Raw genomic sequence first — 16,208 nt, 5'->3', positions numbered from 1 at the left:
GAGAAACAGAGAGAGCAGGGTGGGAGAGAGACAGTCAGAGCGAGAGAAAGACAGTGAAAGAGATAGAGTGAGTGCAGGTGAGAGAGAGAAGAAGGGAGAAACAGAGAGTAAGAGAGAGAAAGACAAAGTGAAAGAGAGAGTAGGGTGAGATACAGAGGAAAAGAGCAGGATGAGAGAAAAAAGACAGAGAGACAAAGAGAGGAAGCAGATTGAGAAGGAGAGAGATGACAACAGAGGAGCGGTACAGAGTAAGAAGAAAAAGAAGAAGAAGAAAGTGCAGGGTGAGTAAAAGAAAGAAAAAGAGCAGGGTGAGATACAGAGGGAGGAAATGAAACAGAGTGGAGAGAGTTGGGTGAAATACAGAGGGGGAGAGAGGTAAAAAGAAATATAGTGAAAGAGCAGGGTGAGAGAGAGTGAAAGAGAGAGAGAGAGAGAAACAGAGAAAGAGAGCTGGATGAGAGAGTGAGAGAGAGCAGGGTGAGAGAAAAAGAAAAGAAAGTAAGAGAAAGAAAAACAGACAATGTAAGAGGGAGAGTGTGGGGTGAGAGAAAGAGAGAGGGAGGGAATAATAGAGAGAGGGTAAGATAGAGGGTGAGATAAAGAGGGAGAGAGCAGGGTGTGTGTGAGAGAGAGCGATAGATCTATCAGGGTTCAGTTAGTCAGATGATGAGTATTGAGCTGGTGTGGGTAAAGCATGGGCTGTACTGGGGTCAGGCCCTGGGCACATTCACTCTTACATTTCACATTTATTTCTGGACGAGGTTTATTCTCTCACACACTACGAGTCTTAACTTTAAACACACTCCCTTTCATTTACTTCTTTTTTGTTTTTAGGAATGAGTTTGAGATAGATGGGCTTGTGATTAGTTTGACATGAAGGAGTTTGCTTTGAGATTGGGATGAGTTTGAGATGAGTTAAGGATGAGTTTGAGATTATTTTGGGTAAGTTTAAGTTTAGGATGAGTATGGGGTGAGTTTAGGACGGGTTTAGGGTGAGTTGTGGATGAGAAAAGGATGCGTCTGGGACAAGATAAGCTTGAGTATGGGGATGGGTTTTGGGATGAGTTTGCGGTGAATTGGGGATGAGTTTAAGACAAGTTTAGGATGAGTATGGGGTAAGTCTAGGACGGGTTTAGGGTGAGGAATTGGAGATGAGTTTTGGATGAGAATAGGGATAAGATAAACATGAGTATGGGGACGGGTTTTGGGATGAGTTTGCGGTGAATTGGGCATGAGTTTGGAGTGAGATTAGAATGAGTTTGGGGTGAATTTAGGATGAGTTTGAGGTGAGATTGTGATGATTTTGGAGTTAGAATAGGATGACTTTGGAATGAGTTTGGGGGGAGTTTAAGATGAGTTTGGGGTGAGTTTGAGATTATTTTGGGTAAATTTAAGTTTAGGATGAGTATGGGGTGAGTTTAGGACGGGTTTAGGGTGAGTTGTGGATGAGAAAAGGATGCATTTGGGACGAGTTAAGGACAAGATAGGCTTGAGTATGGGGATGGGTTTTGGGATGAGTTTGGAGTGAGATTAGAATGAGTTTTGAGGTGAATTTAGGATGAGTTTGAGGTGAGATTGGGATGATTTTGGAGTGAGAACAGGATGACTTTGGAATGAGTTTGGGGGAGTTTAGGATGAGTTTGGGGTGAGACTGGGATGAGTTTGGGTGAGATTAGGATTATTTTCAGGTAAGATTGGGATGATTTTGGGGTGAATTTAGGATGAGTTTGGAATGATTTGGGGTGAGTTTTGGGGGGAGCCTGAGATCATTTTGGGTGAGTTTAAGACAAGTTTAGGATGAGTATGGGGTAAGTCTGGGACGGGTTTAGGGTGAGGAATTGGAGATAAGTTTTGGATGAGAATAGGGACAAGATAAGCATGATTATGGGGACGGGTTAGAGACAAGATAGGCATTAGTATGGGGATAGGTTTTGGGGTGAGTTTAGGATATTTTTGGGGTGATTTTAGGATAAGTTTGGGGTGAGATTGGGATGATTTTGGTGGTGGGATTGGGACAAGTTTGGGATATTTTAGGGTGACATTGGGATGAGTATGGATAAGAGTATGGATTTCCATCTTATCCATTCCAGGTTTTTCTTAGTGAAGCAGAATGAGATAATGCAAGGAGTGAGCAAAACTGGCATCAAAACTATAGGTGCTATTTTAAATAATATAAAGTGTAAAACGTATTCTGATTAGTTTAACAACTTTTTGTTTATTACATAATTCCATGTGTTCCTTCCTAGGTTTGACATCTTCAGTACTCATCTTAAGAATATTAATAACAATAAAAATAGATATTTTCAAACATTTGACTGCACTGCAATTTGTGCTGAATTTTGGAGCATTGCTGTGAGCATTTAATTCCATTTAGTTAGTTGCTGTTTTAGACAATTATTTATGTTTTCAAAAGAGTTCACCTGGTTTATCTGCTGCAGAAGGTCCTACTGTCAGTAGTTTGACACTCAGGTTTAATATTATATTATTATATATTTGGACATTTATTGTTACAACATTGCCCCATGTCTATACAATGTCATTAGTATGTCACCATATATGTTTATATACGTATGTATATATGTATATATATAGGGGCATGAGCTGGTGATTGGCTAGTGTTGCCCTCTAGGAAACGTACACACTGTGAGTGATTAATCGAGATAAGTGGAGGGGAATACAATCAATTCATTAATTTAATTAAATACCTACAGTTTTGTGAGTTTCTATTCTTTTTCCACATGTAGTAGACATGCAATCACAATGCCTGCACAGCTAGCATGCAAGTGGCCATGAATATTAAATACGCTCATCAAAAAAAATAGCTGCACCCTTACAGAAGGAAGTGTTGGATTTTAATTGCTATTCAGAAGAAAGATACAAGTTACCAGGAACAATAAACGAGTAAACATGTAACGCATGTGTCATGCAATCTCGAGTTGTAGAGGTTCCTAATAATCCAAAAGTGAACCCCATGCAAGTTAAATATTCCTGCAAATTTTGTGACCTTAGTCGAACTCCGGTGTGCTACTTCAACAAGACAATGCTCATCCACATACTCCACATAATGCAGCATCATTGCCAGACCTATCCCTGATTAAAAATGTGTGGGATGCTACTGGATGCATTTTAAACATTCCACCCCTACTGCAAAATCTGCAGAAATATTTGAGCTGCAACTTTCATCTCACAGTGTACTATGATCGGAAGATCACTGGTTCGAATCCTGGTCATGCAGCTTGCCATCAACTGCCGGAGCCCCGCAAGAGCATAATTGGTCTTGCTCGCTCCCCTCAATGCTCCTAGGGTGATGTCGTTCAGCACAAGGCGTCTGTAAGGTGATGTATCAGCTGCATCAGCAGCAGTTTGAAAAAAGGCGGTGGCTGACTTCACATTTCCTTCTGAATAGCATAGCAGTCCCACACTTTCATTCTGGATGCAACTACTGTTTGATGCTGAGTGTATTCTAACCACACTTATGTTTATGAATCATTTAATGAATTATATCAAAGGGGCATTCCGGCAAAAAGTACCAATTAATATATCATTTTTCATGTTGTGAAATATTTTGCAATACAGCCTTGTCTCTCTTAGCCTGAGAGGTTTGATTGATGTAGTATATTTTTTAGTTTTCATCCATCTCACTACAATTCCCTGCATGCATTTCTTCAAAGCACATGGAATATCTCCCTCACTAGTCTTAAAATCCTGTTTGTCAGCATAGACATGAATGTAGAAGATACATTTTTATTAAAAAAAAAAACTAGTCTTGGTCTGGTCCAATTTTGTACTGATAAGTAATACTAACTATGGTTTGAGTATGAAGTATACTTAAATATTCATGATATACATTTAAGTTTAGAATAGACTGCATACTAACCTGCCAAACCTGCATTATTAAGACTAGTATAGACTATATATCTTATAGTATTAGTGCATAGTATGCATTTGGGACACAGCCTAAATAGGATTTTACTGTAATATTCCATCCTCATGTTTATCCTACCATAAATATATATAATCAGAAGAAATATATTCTTATCTGTAATCCAGAAAATGTCATTTTAAGTCTTATGGTGTCTCTGGTGTAAGAGGTGACTGTGTTCTATGTAGCAATGTGCACTGTCTTTGTTTTGGCTGGAGCGCCCCTTTAAATAATCATAGTTGTAATGGAACACATATGAAGAAGTTGTTTTATGTAGTGTGTAGTATGTTGCTCCTTCACTTACCTTGTGTGGTTTTAAACCAAGTGTTTTGTACTCCAAAATGTCCCATATGTTTGATAAATATACTGTATCTGTAATGCAATAACTGTATATAAGCATGGACACAGGTCTAGCTCCTCTACTGGCTGGTTGTAATATGATGTGAAGCTCCACCCACTCCCATATGTTTCAATTAACAAACAGTCCCACCCATTTCCATTTCACTGTTTCCAATAAACTGTCTTTCCATCTCCAATTCCAAAAATTCCAAAAATATTGCTAGATTTTTTCCTCTTATTGTGCTATATCATACGAGACGGAGATACATTTAAGCGCTATCTGGATGGGATTCGTTTCTCAGACGTCCTCTGAAAAAATTACAGGCTGAATTATCTAATGTTTTTCGCTGAACTCCGTGGTCCTCCGGTAATTTTAGTCCTGTCTGGATCCACATCTCTGAGTTTTGTCTCCTTGCATTTAATATAATAGCTATTTGTCCACGTATAAACACAACAGTGAGTGGAAATGGAGGAGCTACTGAACGTGATGTCATGTGACCGAGAAAGCTAAAAAAAAAAAAAAAAAAAAAAAAACTCACTAGTTTTTTCACCTCCTGTTTGTTCAATTGCAGTTCTGATGCAATAGTTTTATCACTGAGTAGTAGAAGTGTGAAATATTTTTCACAGATGCCCCCCTGAGATACTAATCCTGTTCGAATAGGGGCTTCGGGAATGAAGTGATTGACAGTCAGCCTTTGCTGGAACAGACCATTTTATTACTATTTTTAATCATATGTTGTTGTTCTGCTGGAAATATAAATGGTTTGATCATAAAGATGTAAATATAAATTGTAAACTTAATGAAGGGGGTCTGAGACATGCTTGGTTTAGTAGAAAGGGGCTTGTCTACCAAATACCCGAGTCCATGCTTATATATCAGTTATATCGGTGTAATCATACGGCTAATTAAAATGAAAAGGAAACAAAAAGAATCCAATAGAGAAAAACAGTTCTGAGCATGAGAGCTGGTGTAGGTTTATTATTTTTCTTGCTTTTAAAGTACATGAAATGACCTGCGCTTGTTATCGGTAGAGAAACCTGAACGATGCAAAAGCTGCTGTACAAAAAGTCCAAAATCTCATTTGGCACTGTGTTTCAGAGTTTCACAGCACAGTGAGAGAGGAGTGTGAGGAGCCGGGACGAGCGAGGCTTCTTAATATGGGCGAGTGAGGAAAATACAGCTACTGTAACTCTACTGTAGCATGCGTACCATGCAGGAAGCCATGACTAGCAGATCATCTAAACCACTATAGAAACACCAGCTACTGCATTTCTTCATTTGCATTCCAGTCATTCTGTGAAACAGGTGCTGTTTGTGTCCGTAATGTTTGACTAGATGTTTTTGCACAGTTTTGTTTTTTGTAGGAATGTAGGAAAGCATTACTTTTTGATTAACATTTTGATTATCAGCTTGTTACCAAATTTTGTAAATATATAATTAATGCACTGATTTTGCTTTTTACACACTTTATAAAATGATTTATACTATTAAGGCAAAGAAAATAATATCTCAAATTGATTGACGCGTATTAGATTAGGAATATGACCACATGAGGAACTACAGTAAATATTAATAAAGGGATAATCATTAAAATAAAAAAAAAATTATGATTGAGGTGAAAAATATATTTTTTTATGTTGTTGCTTTTAAAATAAAGTATTTTAAAAGTTTTTTCTTCGTGTAAATATACAAACATGGAAATGGCACTCGTGTCACAGAATGACTGTTATAATATGTTTAATATATATATATATATATATTTTTTTTTTTAGGAATACTGCAGGAAGGAGATAATTAGGACAATTAGGAAACAACACACCATTAGTGAAGCTTTAAACTAGAGCTGACCCCTTTTTCAGATTACACGCGGGCGAGCGTGAATTAGCAAGTCAAGCCTAAGGCAATCACTGCTTCCATATTAAGTGAAATATAATATTAGGCATATTCAGGCTTTTATATGTGTGTAAACGACTGAATGGAAAATCCCAACTGAAAGAAAATGAATCAAAAAATGAGTCAGACCATACAGATACCAGCACTTTACAGAGAGATGCTGCAACGGCAACACAAAGAAAAAACAATACACTGAGATGGCGAAACAGACGAGAACACCTACACACCTGCAACCCCTCTGAATAAAATTAGATAAAAAAAAAGCTTACACACACAGAAAAAATAAATACACAAAATAAATTAAAATGTCACATTTGTTTGCTTTGCCACTTTGTAAATCTACAGATCAGATCATACATGCTTTCTGTTGTTAGTACACTCGTTGGTCCTGTTAGCTGAAGTGCATTTCTGTAGATTTTGCTCATCAGACACACACAGCCGTTTATACAGTGTTAGGTACAGCGCCCCCTGCAGGCCCGTAGGCCGTTTGTAACGTGCAGCCCAAACTCTGCTGTGGCCCACCTCCATAGTCAGCCTGGGCCTTAGCTGCCCTGTCCAGTGCCAGAGCTGTGTCTCGGGTCCTGCTCAGGACCTCTTCCAGCTGACCGCGCAGAGCCTGAGCCGTGTCCAGTTCCGTGTGTAGCGCCAGAGTCTTCTCAACACTGCTGGAGCAACGACAACCAAACAACAGCACTCACACGATGAGACTTCATCAATTAATCAATCACTATTAACCCGTTTGACTCCATTCAAATGTTTAAAGCCTCTGAAAAAATGGTTGACATTAGTTTTGTGATTCATGTTTATATTAAAAATAAGATGTTTCAAATATATCAACTTTAATGCCTGTTTTATTGGCATAAAACTAAAGAAAATTCTATATTTTACACATATTTGTGTGATAATAATGTTGAGTTCACTATGATACTATTCAGTTTTTGAATCTTTCTCTAAACATCCCTTCACTCTAGGCCTTGACTTAACGACACAATACTTATAATACTTATATAATACTTATAAAAAACATTTATAATAACACCAGAACCACTGATAATTTATCAAAGAAACAAAAACAAACAAAACAACTGGTGATTAAAATTTGCTAACATAATAAATTATCTGGAATTATAATAATTGTTTGGAGGTGTAAATTGCTGGGATCACACTGACCCAGAGAATAAAGGGTGTTACTAAATTGGAGGATAGCAGAAGGGTTAACTATAATCAGGGTTCAAACACATTTTAATCCAAAAATTGCCATGATTTTTTAAATGACTTTTACAAGTCTTTAAGGCAAATTTTCATGACCATACAATTTTTAAAACAGTAAAAGTGCAGAAGTGGACAATAAAACCCAAAATCAACTAAAAATATAATCAAAATTGATTTAAGTAGGTCTAAAATGAATCAGATAAAATGCTGACACAAAGTTTTTAGTAATAAAATCTGTGTCAGATCCTGAGAGCTCTATTGTGTAGAGCTAAATTACTGAATTAACTCTGAGCTGACGTATTTTGTTAGGTTAAAATAATAGATAACATTTTCTCTATCGATAAACAAAAACACAAAGTTTTGTAGAGCAAATTTCTATGAATTTTCCAAAACTTGAGTATTTTTATTTTTCCAAAATTTATCCAGGCCTGGAAATTGCTGTTTTCAAAATCTATAATTTTTTTTTTCATTTTTTTTCATGACTGTATGAACCCTGTATAATAAATACCCTTCAACACCCTATATTAAAAGTATTAATATAATATAATATATATATATAGGACAGTTCAGTGTTTTTAAGATTATGCACTTAAACTGTGCTCCAAGAGTGAGTCTAGACTGTAGATTTGGAAATTAGTAAACAAAAAGCCCCAAAATCATTAAAAAAAAAAGCCTAACATGTCCTTTTTTTTTACATGTTTACAGACTATGTGGCTCAATTGACACCAATTACTTTAAATAAACAATCTACTTCATCAAGCAAAACAGATAATAATTAAATAAATACTTTTATAGTATAAAATAATGCAAAGTGAATAAACAAGCTAAGGTCTAAATAAAAAGGGTAACATTAATAAGGATTATATGCTAGAATATCTATCTCAGTATCAGGAGATACAGAACTTATTAAAAAAGGATAGGTGTTCTGATTTGACTAATATTTTAAACATATTTAAAGTATTTATTATAAAGTATTTAAGAGATGCTGAGCTGTTTGGGTAAAATGTCCGAGTTCTTTTGTTGCATTTTAATCAAATAAATCCGCTGCTTTATTAGTCCGTAATTAAAGGCAACATCATGCCCTCTAGTAGAGTTGCACGGTGTACCGAAGGTTCGATTCTTTTTCGATACTACGTCATCACAAACGATTCGGTTCTTTAGCGTTCGATGCTTTCGATACTGTATATAGCCCAGTCACTAGCTTCAAATGAGTCAAATTAGTAGGCGCGATTTGATTCAGTTCATAAGAAAACTGATTCACACCGCAGCAGTCGGTGTGGCAGGATTCAGATAAACTTAGTGTTCTGAACAAATGAATCGATTCACGCGCAAGCCAGCAGAGCAGCAGCGAGTGTAGAATGGCGACGGCTAAAATAACAGATGTCTCTCGTCCGCGACTTGTGGACAAAACGGGCGCGAGGAGTGAAGTGTGGGAAAATAGTCTGAGATGTAGGCATCTGTTTTTTATTGATATTTTTATTTTTAAATAAAATAACGAAAATAACGAAAACTGAAAGTGAAACTAAACTACTTTATTTATTAGCGCTGTTTTCACTCCCGCAGTTGTACAGCGGGGGGTGTTCTGCTGATTCTGTCCGCGAAGCGGGAGTCGGATTCAGTAGCGGATTCGGCACAAGCGCGGCGGCACCTCGCGGTCCGCGGTGTTAGTTGTAAGCGCTCGCGCTAGCCGCAAAATACGACAGAAAACACTGAGGGAGCTGCAGAATTATGTGTGGGACTAGAATATGAGCACGAGGAGATCAAAGAGAACCTTTACCTGTGAGTAGCTCACATCAGAACACGCAAATCTCTCTCTCTCTCACTCTCGCTGTGTCTCTTTCTCTGTTTCTATCTCTCTCGCACGTGAACGCCTCCGCGTTTGACCTGCAGCACTGTGTTTAGCTGTTCTTAAAAATCATTTTAATTAAATAATAGTTCTATGCTTCTATGTTACAGTGTTATTTAACATAATAGCAGACAAGCACCCTGATCTCTACAAAGAGCTGAGAAGTCGACAGGTTAGTGGAGTTAGTCAAGATACACTCTGTCTGTAGCTTTACTAAGATTTACTAGCGACTGCTTATTAAAAACGGTAAACGGTTGATTAATAAAACGGAGCAGTGAGTGTTAAAATGAACATAACATTGTAATGTTCTTCTGTCTCTTTATTTTCCTTATTCAGAACTTAACTTCTGCCCGCCCGTCAGGTTCACATAGTCAGGCTACCATTACCTCTGGTTTTAGTTTTAGTTTTTAGGAAGTGTTTAGATAATTATGTTATAGTTAAGGTTATAATAACGAAACTTGTTTTTTGTTCAAATGTTTAATTTTAGAATAAAAACGTTTGCACCTATTGTTCAGTGTTCAATCCAGTTCAGTCAAAAATAAACATTTTATGTTCAAATATTTTTATTGTTTTTTTTTTCTTCCAAGTATCGTTTTGGTATCGAGAATCGTGATACTACAGTTGGTATCGGTATCGAAGTCAAAATTTTGGTATCGTGACAACCCTACCCTCTAGTGCCTACCATATCTTAATTATATATTTCATTTTTAATATAATGTTATAAGGCATATCTACGTCCAATACAATGAGGCATATATATGGGTCATACATAAAATATAATATATATATATATATATAAATAAAGGTATATATATTATATTTGGATGTTTATATTCTTATTATATTCCTACAATCTAGTTGCAAAACAAGTTTTTTTCATTTTGTTGCTTTTCAGCATCATTATGTAGATCAGGTTTTACACTTTAAGCTCCCACAGTGATTTTTTTTCCTCCCCGAAAATATAATTTATGCTATAGATGTTTAACACAGGTAGATGCTATCACATAAGCTTAAACATAAATATATGTTTAAGGAATATCAAATATGTAAGATATATATAAGATATGTGTAATTTCAACATGATTAATAAATATCTAATGATTGTGTCCGCAGTTTAAGATTGAATTAGAAGGCTGACTAGTCTTTTTTAAGTCATTCTGGAGAATTTGTCATGACATTTTTTGACCCAATATAAAAAATAACTGCTGCATTCACTGCAAAAATATAAATAAAAGTTATATATGCGTTAAGTTCTGACCTGTCTCCTTTCGACTGGATTTGGCTCAGGTTCTGGTAGAGCTTCTTCTCGGCTCTGAGAGCCTGATTCAGCTGCTGGTACTCTGAAACCAGCTGCACCAGAGCATTCTGCAGAAACAGAGCCACATTAAATCCACACAGTCAGCTTCATACTTACACTGGATCTGGAGTAAACAGCACTGCTGTACAGCGTGTGGAGGATACCTCAGAGTCTGAGCTAGCGTAGCCGTCATGCTGTCTGGCCAGAGCGGACTTTAACTCTGAGAGATCCTGCTGTGAAGTGACAGAAAAGAGAGAAGATGAGTAAATCTGATTAGATTTGAGAGGAGGCGTTTGTATGTAAATACAGTAATTATGTGTATGTGTTGTGTAGGTGTACCTCAGTCTCCTTCTGCTTCCTCAGGGCGATCTGAAGCTCCTCTTTAAGAGCTTGTATGTCCAAATCTGAGCCGCTGTTGTCCTCTGCTCCTGCTCAAACAAGATGATTTATCATTAATTCATCCTTAATGACTGACCCCTGTGTTGTGTAATAAAAATGTAAGGCATTTTAACAAGTGTTTTTTTTTTGGTCCAGTATTAAAGCTTACTGGAAATAAATGGAAGCGTTTTAATCACCCAAATTAACAGTTTTCAGGAGAGAAATCTGTGTAAATTAACATCCAGCGCTGGTTAGACTTGTCTGAAAATGTTTTTTTTTTTTTTTAGAATTACAGTTTTGTTTACGTCACTTAGCTTAGCTTCACAGGCCTCGTCCCCCAGCAGCGAGACCTGAGAAGGGAATCATGGCAACCCCCCCATTTCTAAAATGCGCCTTATAATCTGGTGCTCCTTGTGTATGTAATAAGATCAGAAAATATATGTTTATTGATAGTGACCCTTATTATCTGGTGCGCCTTATAATGCGAAAAATACAGTACGTGTTACCACTATAAGTCAGGGGAGTCCGAACTTTTTTTGTTGGGGGCCAGAAGGAGAAATATATTTGAAGTCACGGGCCACAGACTCTATAATAAAACAAATAATGAAATATACCACTTTAAATAATACTTTTTTCCTGATTATTTCATTTACACACCATTTTACTAACTATCTTTGTCTTTAACAGTGTTGTGTAAACATTTTTTTTTAAACTGATGTTTAATTTCATGATCTCTTAATATTAAATTCCTTAATTAAGGCAACTTTTGGACTCTTTGCCCCTTTTTTCTGCGCTAGAAATGTGCACCCTCTCCGCTTTTAGACTCTTTATTCCGTTTTTCTGCGCTAGAAATGCGCACCCTCTCCGCTTTTAGACTCTTTGTTTCGTTTTTCTGCGCTAGAAATGCGCTTCCTCTCCGCTTTTAGACTCTTTGTTCCGTTTTTCTGCGCTAGAAATGTGCACCCTCTCCGCTTTTAGACTCTTTGTTCCGTTTTTCTGCGCTAGAAATGCGCACCCTCTCCGCTTTTAGACTCTTTGTTCCGTTTTTCTGCGCTAGAAATGCGCTTCCTCTCCGCTTTTAGACTCTTTGCCCCGTTTTTCTGCGCTAGAAATGCGCACCCTCTCCGCTTTTAGACTCTTTGGCCCGTTTTTCTGCGCTAGAAATGCGCACCCTCTCCGACTCTTTGGCCGTTTCTGACACCTAGCGTTCAAACTTTGAATCTCACATTATAAAAATCTGCTTAACAGCGGGCCAACTTTCATTCTATTTCTAAAATACCTCGCGGGCCGCTCCTAAAAAGGAAACGGGCTGCAAATAGCCTGCGGGCCGTAGTTTGGACACCCCTGCTATAAGTGGATTATAACATTGATTATCCTCATGCGTTTTTGTAAGAGATGGCAGTGTGTAAATCGAGTAGCCACTCCCATCTCAGTCATTGATCCTGATATTTCTTATCCTCTGGTTGGTCTTCAAACAACTGATCAAATGAGCTTCTACGTGACGACAATGATATGGATCAGGTTTGAGATTCCTGGCATGTGTAAATATAAATGTAAACATACCCTGCGATGCCCCTGCTGGTCTGGAGGTCACCATTGCCTCTTCCTGACCCTGCATCAGGTCCTAAAAAACAAGTTAAATCATATTCACCTCGACATTCATATAAAAAGGCACAGCTGAAACATGTTTATTACAGTTAATTACTAAATGTGTCTGTATCTGACCTGTATCAGACTTTCTTTCTCTCTCAGTAGAGTCTGCAGTCTCTCCATCTCTGTGGCCAGTGGTGCTCCTCTCGCTCTCTCCCTCTCTCTCTCGCCGGTCAGCTCACTCAGCTCCCGCTCCAGGGAGGTCACCTGTCTGCGCAGCTCCTGCAGCTGCCGGGTACGCTCTGCTATCACCTGCCCCAGACGCTCGCCATTCTCCTGAGAGAGAGAGAGAGAGAGAGAGAGAGAAAAAGAGGAAAAGATACGGGATTTAATTCAGGGTCAACCTAGCTAACCCCACTAAAAAATAACCTCAACAGCAAAAAATAGTTGCACCCAGAAGGAAGTTCAGGATTGTAATGCTTTTCAGAGAGAAAATAAAGGTATATTTAGGGCCCTGTTTTAGTTATGTGAGCCTTCAACCATGCACTGCACATCTTGTCACATCTTAGGGCATGTCAGTGTGTCGTTGCTATCGTAACAATGGGAAAAGTACACCTTTACGCGGATTGAAATACACAAAAATGCTTGCATTTTTTTTAGTTTGTTGTTTATGTAAAAGTTGGGTGTGAGCTCTGCTGTGTATATGTGTTAAGCATGCACAGCAGTCCTGCGTTGCCAAGATAGCAATGAACATCTTGACTGTTAAGTCAAGTTAATTTCAGTCAGTGGCACACCTGCGATTTCCATTGCCAAGATGGCAATACGACAGGAATTGACCTGAAAACACTTCATTTGCAGACTACCACACCCATCAGTGTAGTACATATATTCAGAAGCTACTTCGCTATTTAAATGACGTAGGCTAAAGTCGTATATAAAGACTGTTGGCGGGGTACAAGATAGCGACGAGCATTGTGACGCATCTTGTGCAGGGTGTAATTTAGGGTAATTTAGGCAATACAAGAGTACAAGAGTAGTGTGTAACATTTGTAACACCAGATGTCTCGGAAGGTAGTGGTAGAGGTTCCTAATGGTGTCCTAGGATTCTGCCTCTGTAAAATGCTCTTTTAATATCCAGTCATGTGAGGTGGATAAAAATGCATTGCTGCTATCAGATTTAAAGGAGAAATTCTAGACTTGGGTTGTACTAAAACATGATAATGTGCTCATCAGTTGATGTATCATGACTTAATTTCAAGTCTTTTTAACAAATACCTGCTCTTTCTTAGTGCCTTGTTTTAAATATCAGGGCCTTTAAAATTCTACAAATGAAGTGTGGAGCTACTTTGAGTTTATTAATGGTGTAAAAATAGTGATTTCTTTGCACGGGTAACTCTATGCCCCATTAATAGTACTGTAAAGCCAGACTAAATGAGATAATATGTTTCATTAAATTGCAAAAAGTCTTACTTTCAACTTCTTGTATGTGCTCTATGTTCTATTGTGAATAAACTATGGGTCTATAACAATTTTGGAATTGTGGTTATAGTAAAAATGGACTTAAATTCAGAAAAATATGGACTTTTTATAGATTTTTCTGCCACAAATATTTTTAGCTATGAGGCTTTTGAGAAACAAACATTCTGTAGCTGATCAGAATCAGAATATGTATAAGGAAGACTTTTCTCCAAACTATAGTTTTATACTGCACACATATAAACCACACAGTCACAGTCAAAATAAAAGATTTACAAATAAAGAGAGAGAGAGAGAGAGAGAGAGAGAGAGAAACACAATGAAACAGAGAGATGGAGTATATATACCGTAATGTTCCAGACAGAGCAGAGCCCCCTCTGGTGGCTGTGTGAACTGCAGGTGTGAGGTGCCTTTACCTGAATGTACTGGTCTCTGGAGCTGATGGTGTTGAGCAGGTCCTGGACCTGTGTGTGGTGCTCCTGGGTCTGCCGGCTGTGGTCAGACAGCAGATCCTGGAAGAGCCGCTCCTTCAGAGCCAGGCGTGACCTCAGCTCCTCCACGGCTTCATTAGCTCCCGGAGAGATTTTAGCCATTAGTGCTGCGGTCAGGTCCTTTAATACACACACAAAAAACATTTTATTACCGGTACTATTATTTATTCATGTAATTCATAATTATAGATCAAATATACAGTGGCTTGCAAAAGTATTCATACCCCTTGAACTTTTCCACACTTTGTCACCTTACAATTGCAAACGTTTTTTTTTGTTTATGTTTTTTTTCCCCCTCAAATTTAATGCTTAAAGCCTGCTTTTTAAACTTCTCCACAACTTTATCTCTGTCTGGTCTGGAGTTCCATGGTCTTCATGATGCTGTTTGTTCACTAGTGTTCTCTAACAAACCACTGAGGCCTTCACAGAACAGGTGTTTATATTTATACTGAGACTAAATTACACACAGCTGCACTCTATCTATCTAACTTATTCAGTGACTTCTGAAGGAAATTGACTGGACTGGATTGTATTTAGGGGGTTCAGAGTAAAAGGGGGATGAATACTTTTGCACGTCACACTTTTTAGATTTTTAGGTTATAAAAATGTTGAAAACAAAGTATTGTTATATGTAATGGTTTATCACTTCAAAATCTCTATAAAATACTTTTAAGTTTGTGGTTGTAAGGTGAACAAATCTGAAAAAGTTAAATGGGGTATGAATACTTTTGCAAGCCACTGTATGTAGTACTGTGCAAATATTAAATGCCCTGTAAAAAAATATTTTAAAAATCTCCTTATCAGGTCAGTAAGTGTTTATTTACTCAGTTTAACACATTACTTACAGAATAAACATTATTAACTTGACGAGTTCAGCACAGCTGTTAACTGAAAGCCTGAATTGCAGGTGACTCTTCCTCATAAACCTGACTGAGACAATCCAGCCAAAATGTGTAAAGCTGATCATCTAAACAAGAGGTGCTACTTAAATATAAAATACATTCTCTGGTTTGTTTAATACATTCTCTGGTTTGTTTAATACATTCTCTGGTTTGTTTGTTTTTTCGTTTACTAAATGATTCCACAAGCTTTTCTTCATAGTTTGGATGACTTTAGAATTAATCTACAATGCAGAAATATTTAAATAATGAAGAAAAAAAAACATATGTCAATTTGCATAAATGTCTAGTATTATTTCTAATATTACTCTTGTTCAAATAATCACTGCTCCCATATAGTAATACGTGCCACAACTTGCTGCTGTTTGGGCTGTAAGATCAGCAAGTCTGCAATAATTCAGGTTCTTCTCGTTTAACTGGAAAACTATATCCCTTATTTATGACCTGATGAATCAGCAGTAACTGACAAATGTCAGGCAAGCTGTGTGTGTGTGTGTGTGTGTGTGTGTACCTCTGTCTCTTTGCTGCGTGTGTGTAGGGTGGTGTGTAGCTGAGTGATGATATTGTCTCTCTCTCTGAGGGCGGAGACGTTCTTCTCGTCACTCTGCTGCTTGAGCCACTGAAGCTTCCGACTTGCCTCCTGAGACTGCTCCAACTCCAGCTCCTTACCCCGTACCAGCACATCCAGACTCTACACACACACACGCACCATAGTAGCAAAAAACACATTTTTAAATATTATGTATCCAGACTGCACAATATATCATTTCAGCATGCAGCAGTCAGACTGTCATGATAGCACTGCAGTTTTAATATAATGACTTCTGGTCAGGTCTAGTAAAATCTGTATATATACAGCTCTGG

At 37.7% G+C, this 16,208-nt stretch overlaps 1 protein-coding gene across 7 annotated transcripts in view; it reads right to left on the bottom strand.

The window, feature by feature from the left end:
- Window positions 1-16,208, bottom strand: part of LOC103021361 (myomegalin) — a 116,759-nt gene that overhangs the window by 37,767 nt on the left and 62,784 nt on the right. For 5 of the 7 annotated variants that reach the window (XM_022679285.2, XM_022679278.2, XM_022679283.2 and 2 more), the window contains 8 exons: window positions 15,856-16,035; window positions 14,371-14,565; window positions 12,614-12,814; window positions 12,452-12,512; window positions 10,850-10,938; window positions 10,675-10,743; window positions 10,472-10,578; window positions 6,678-6,820 (listed from right to left, as the gene is read on the bottom strand). In XM_022679285.2, the coding sequence (XP_022535006.2) occupies window positions 6,678-6,820; window positions 10,472-10,578; window positions 10,675-10,743; window positions 10,850-10,938; window positions 12,452-12,512; window positions 12,614-12,814; window positions 14,371-14,565; window positions 15,856-16,035 (1,045 nt within the window). The remainder of the gene's footprint in view (window positions 1-6,677; window positions 6,821-10,471; window positions 10,579-10,674; window positions 10,744-10,849; window positions 10,939-12,451; window positions 12,513-12,613; window positions 12,815-14,370; window positions 14,566-15,855; window positions 16,036-16,208) is intronic. The other 2 variants (XM_022679281.2, XM_022679279.2) reach the window with 2 other exon arrangements.

The sequence above is a fragment of the Astyanax mexicanus genome, chromosome 4 (genome assembly GCF_023375975.1).
Source record: "Astyanax mexicanus isolate ESR-SI-001 chromosome 4, AstMex3_surface, whole genome shotgun sequence".
NCBI lineage: Eukaryota > Metazoa > Chordata > Actinopteri > Characiformes > Acestrorhamphidae > Astyanax > Astyanax mexicanus.
This window is presented reverse-complemented; position numbering and strand designations above follow the sequence as displayed.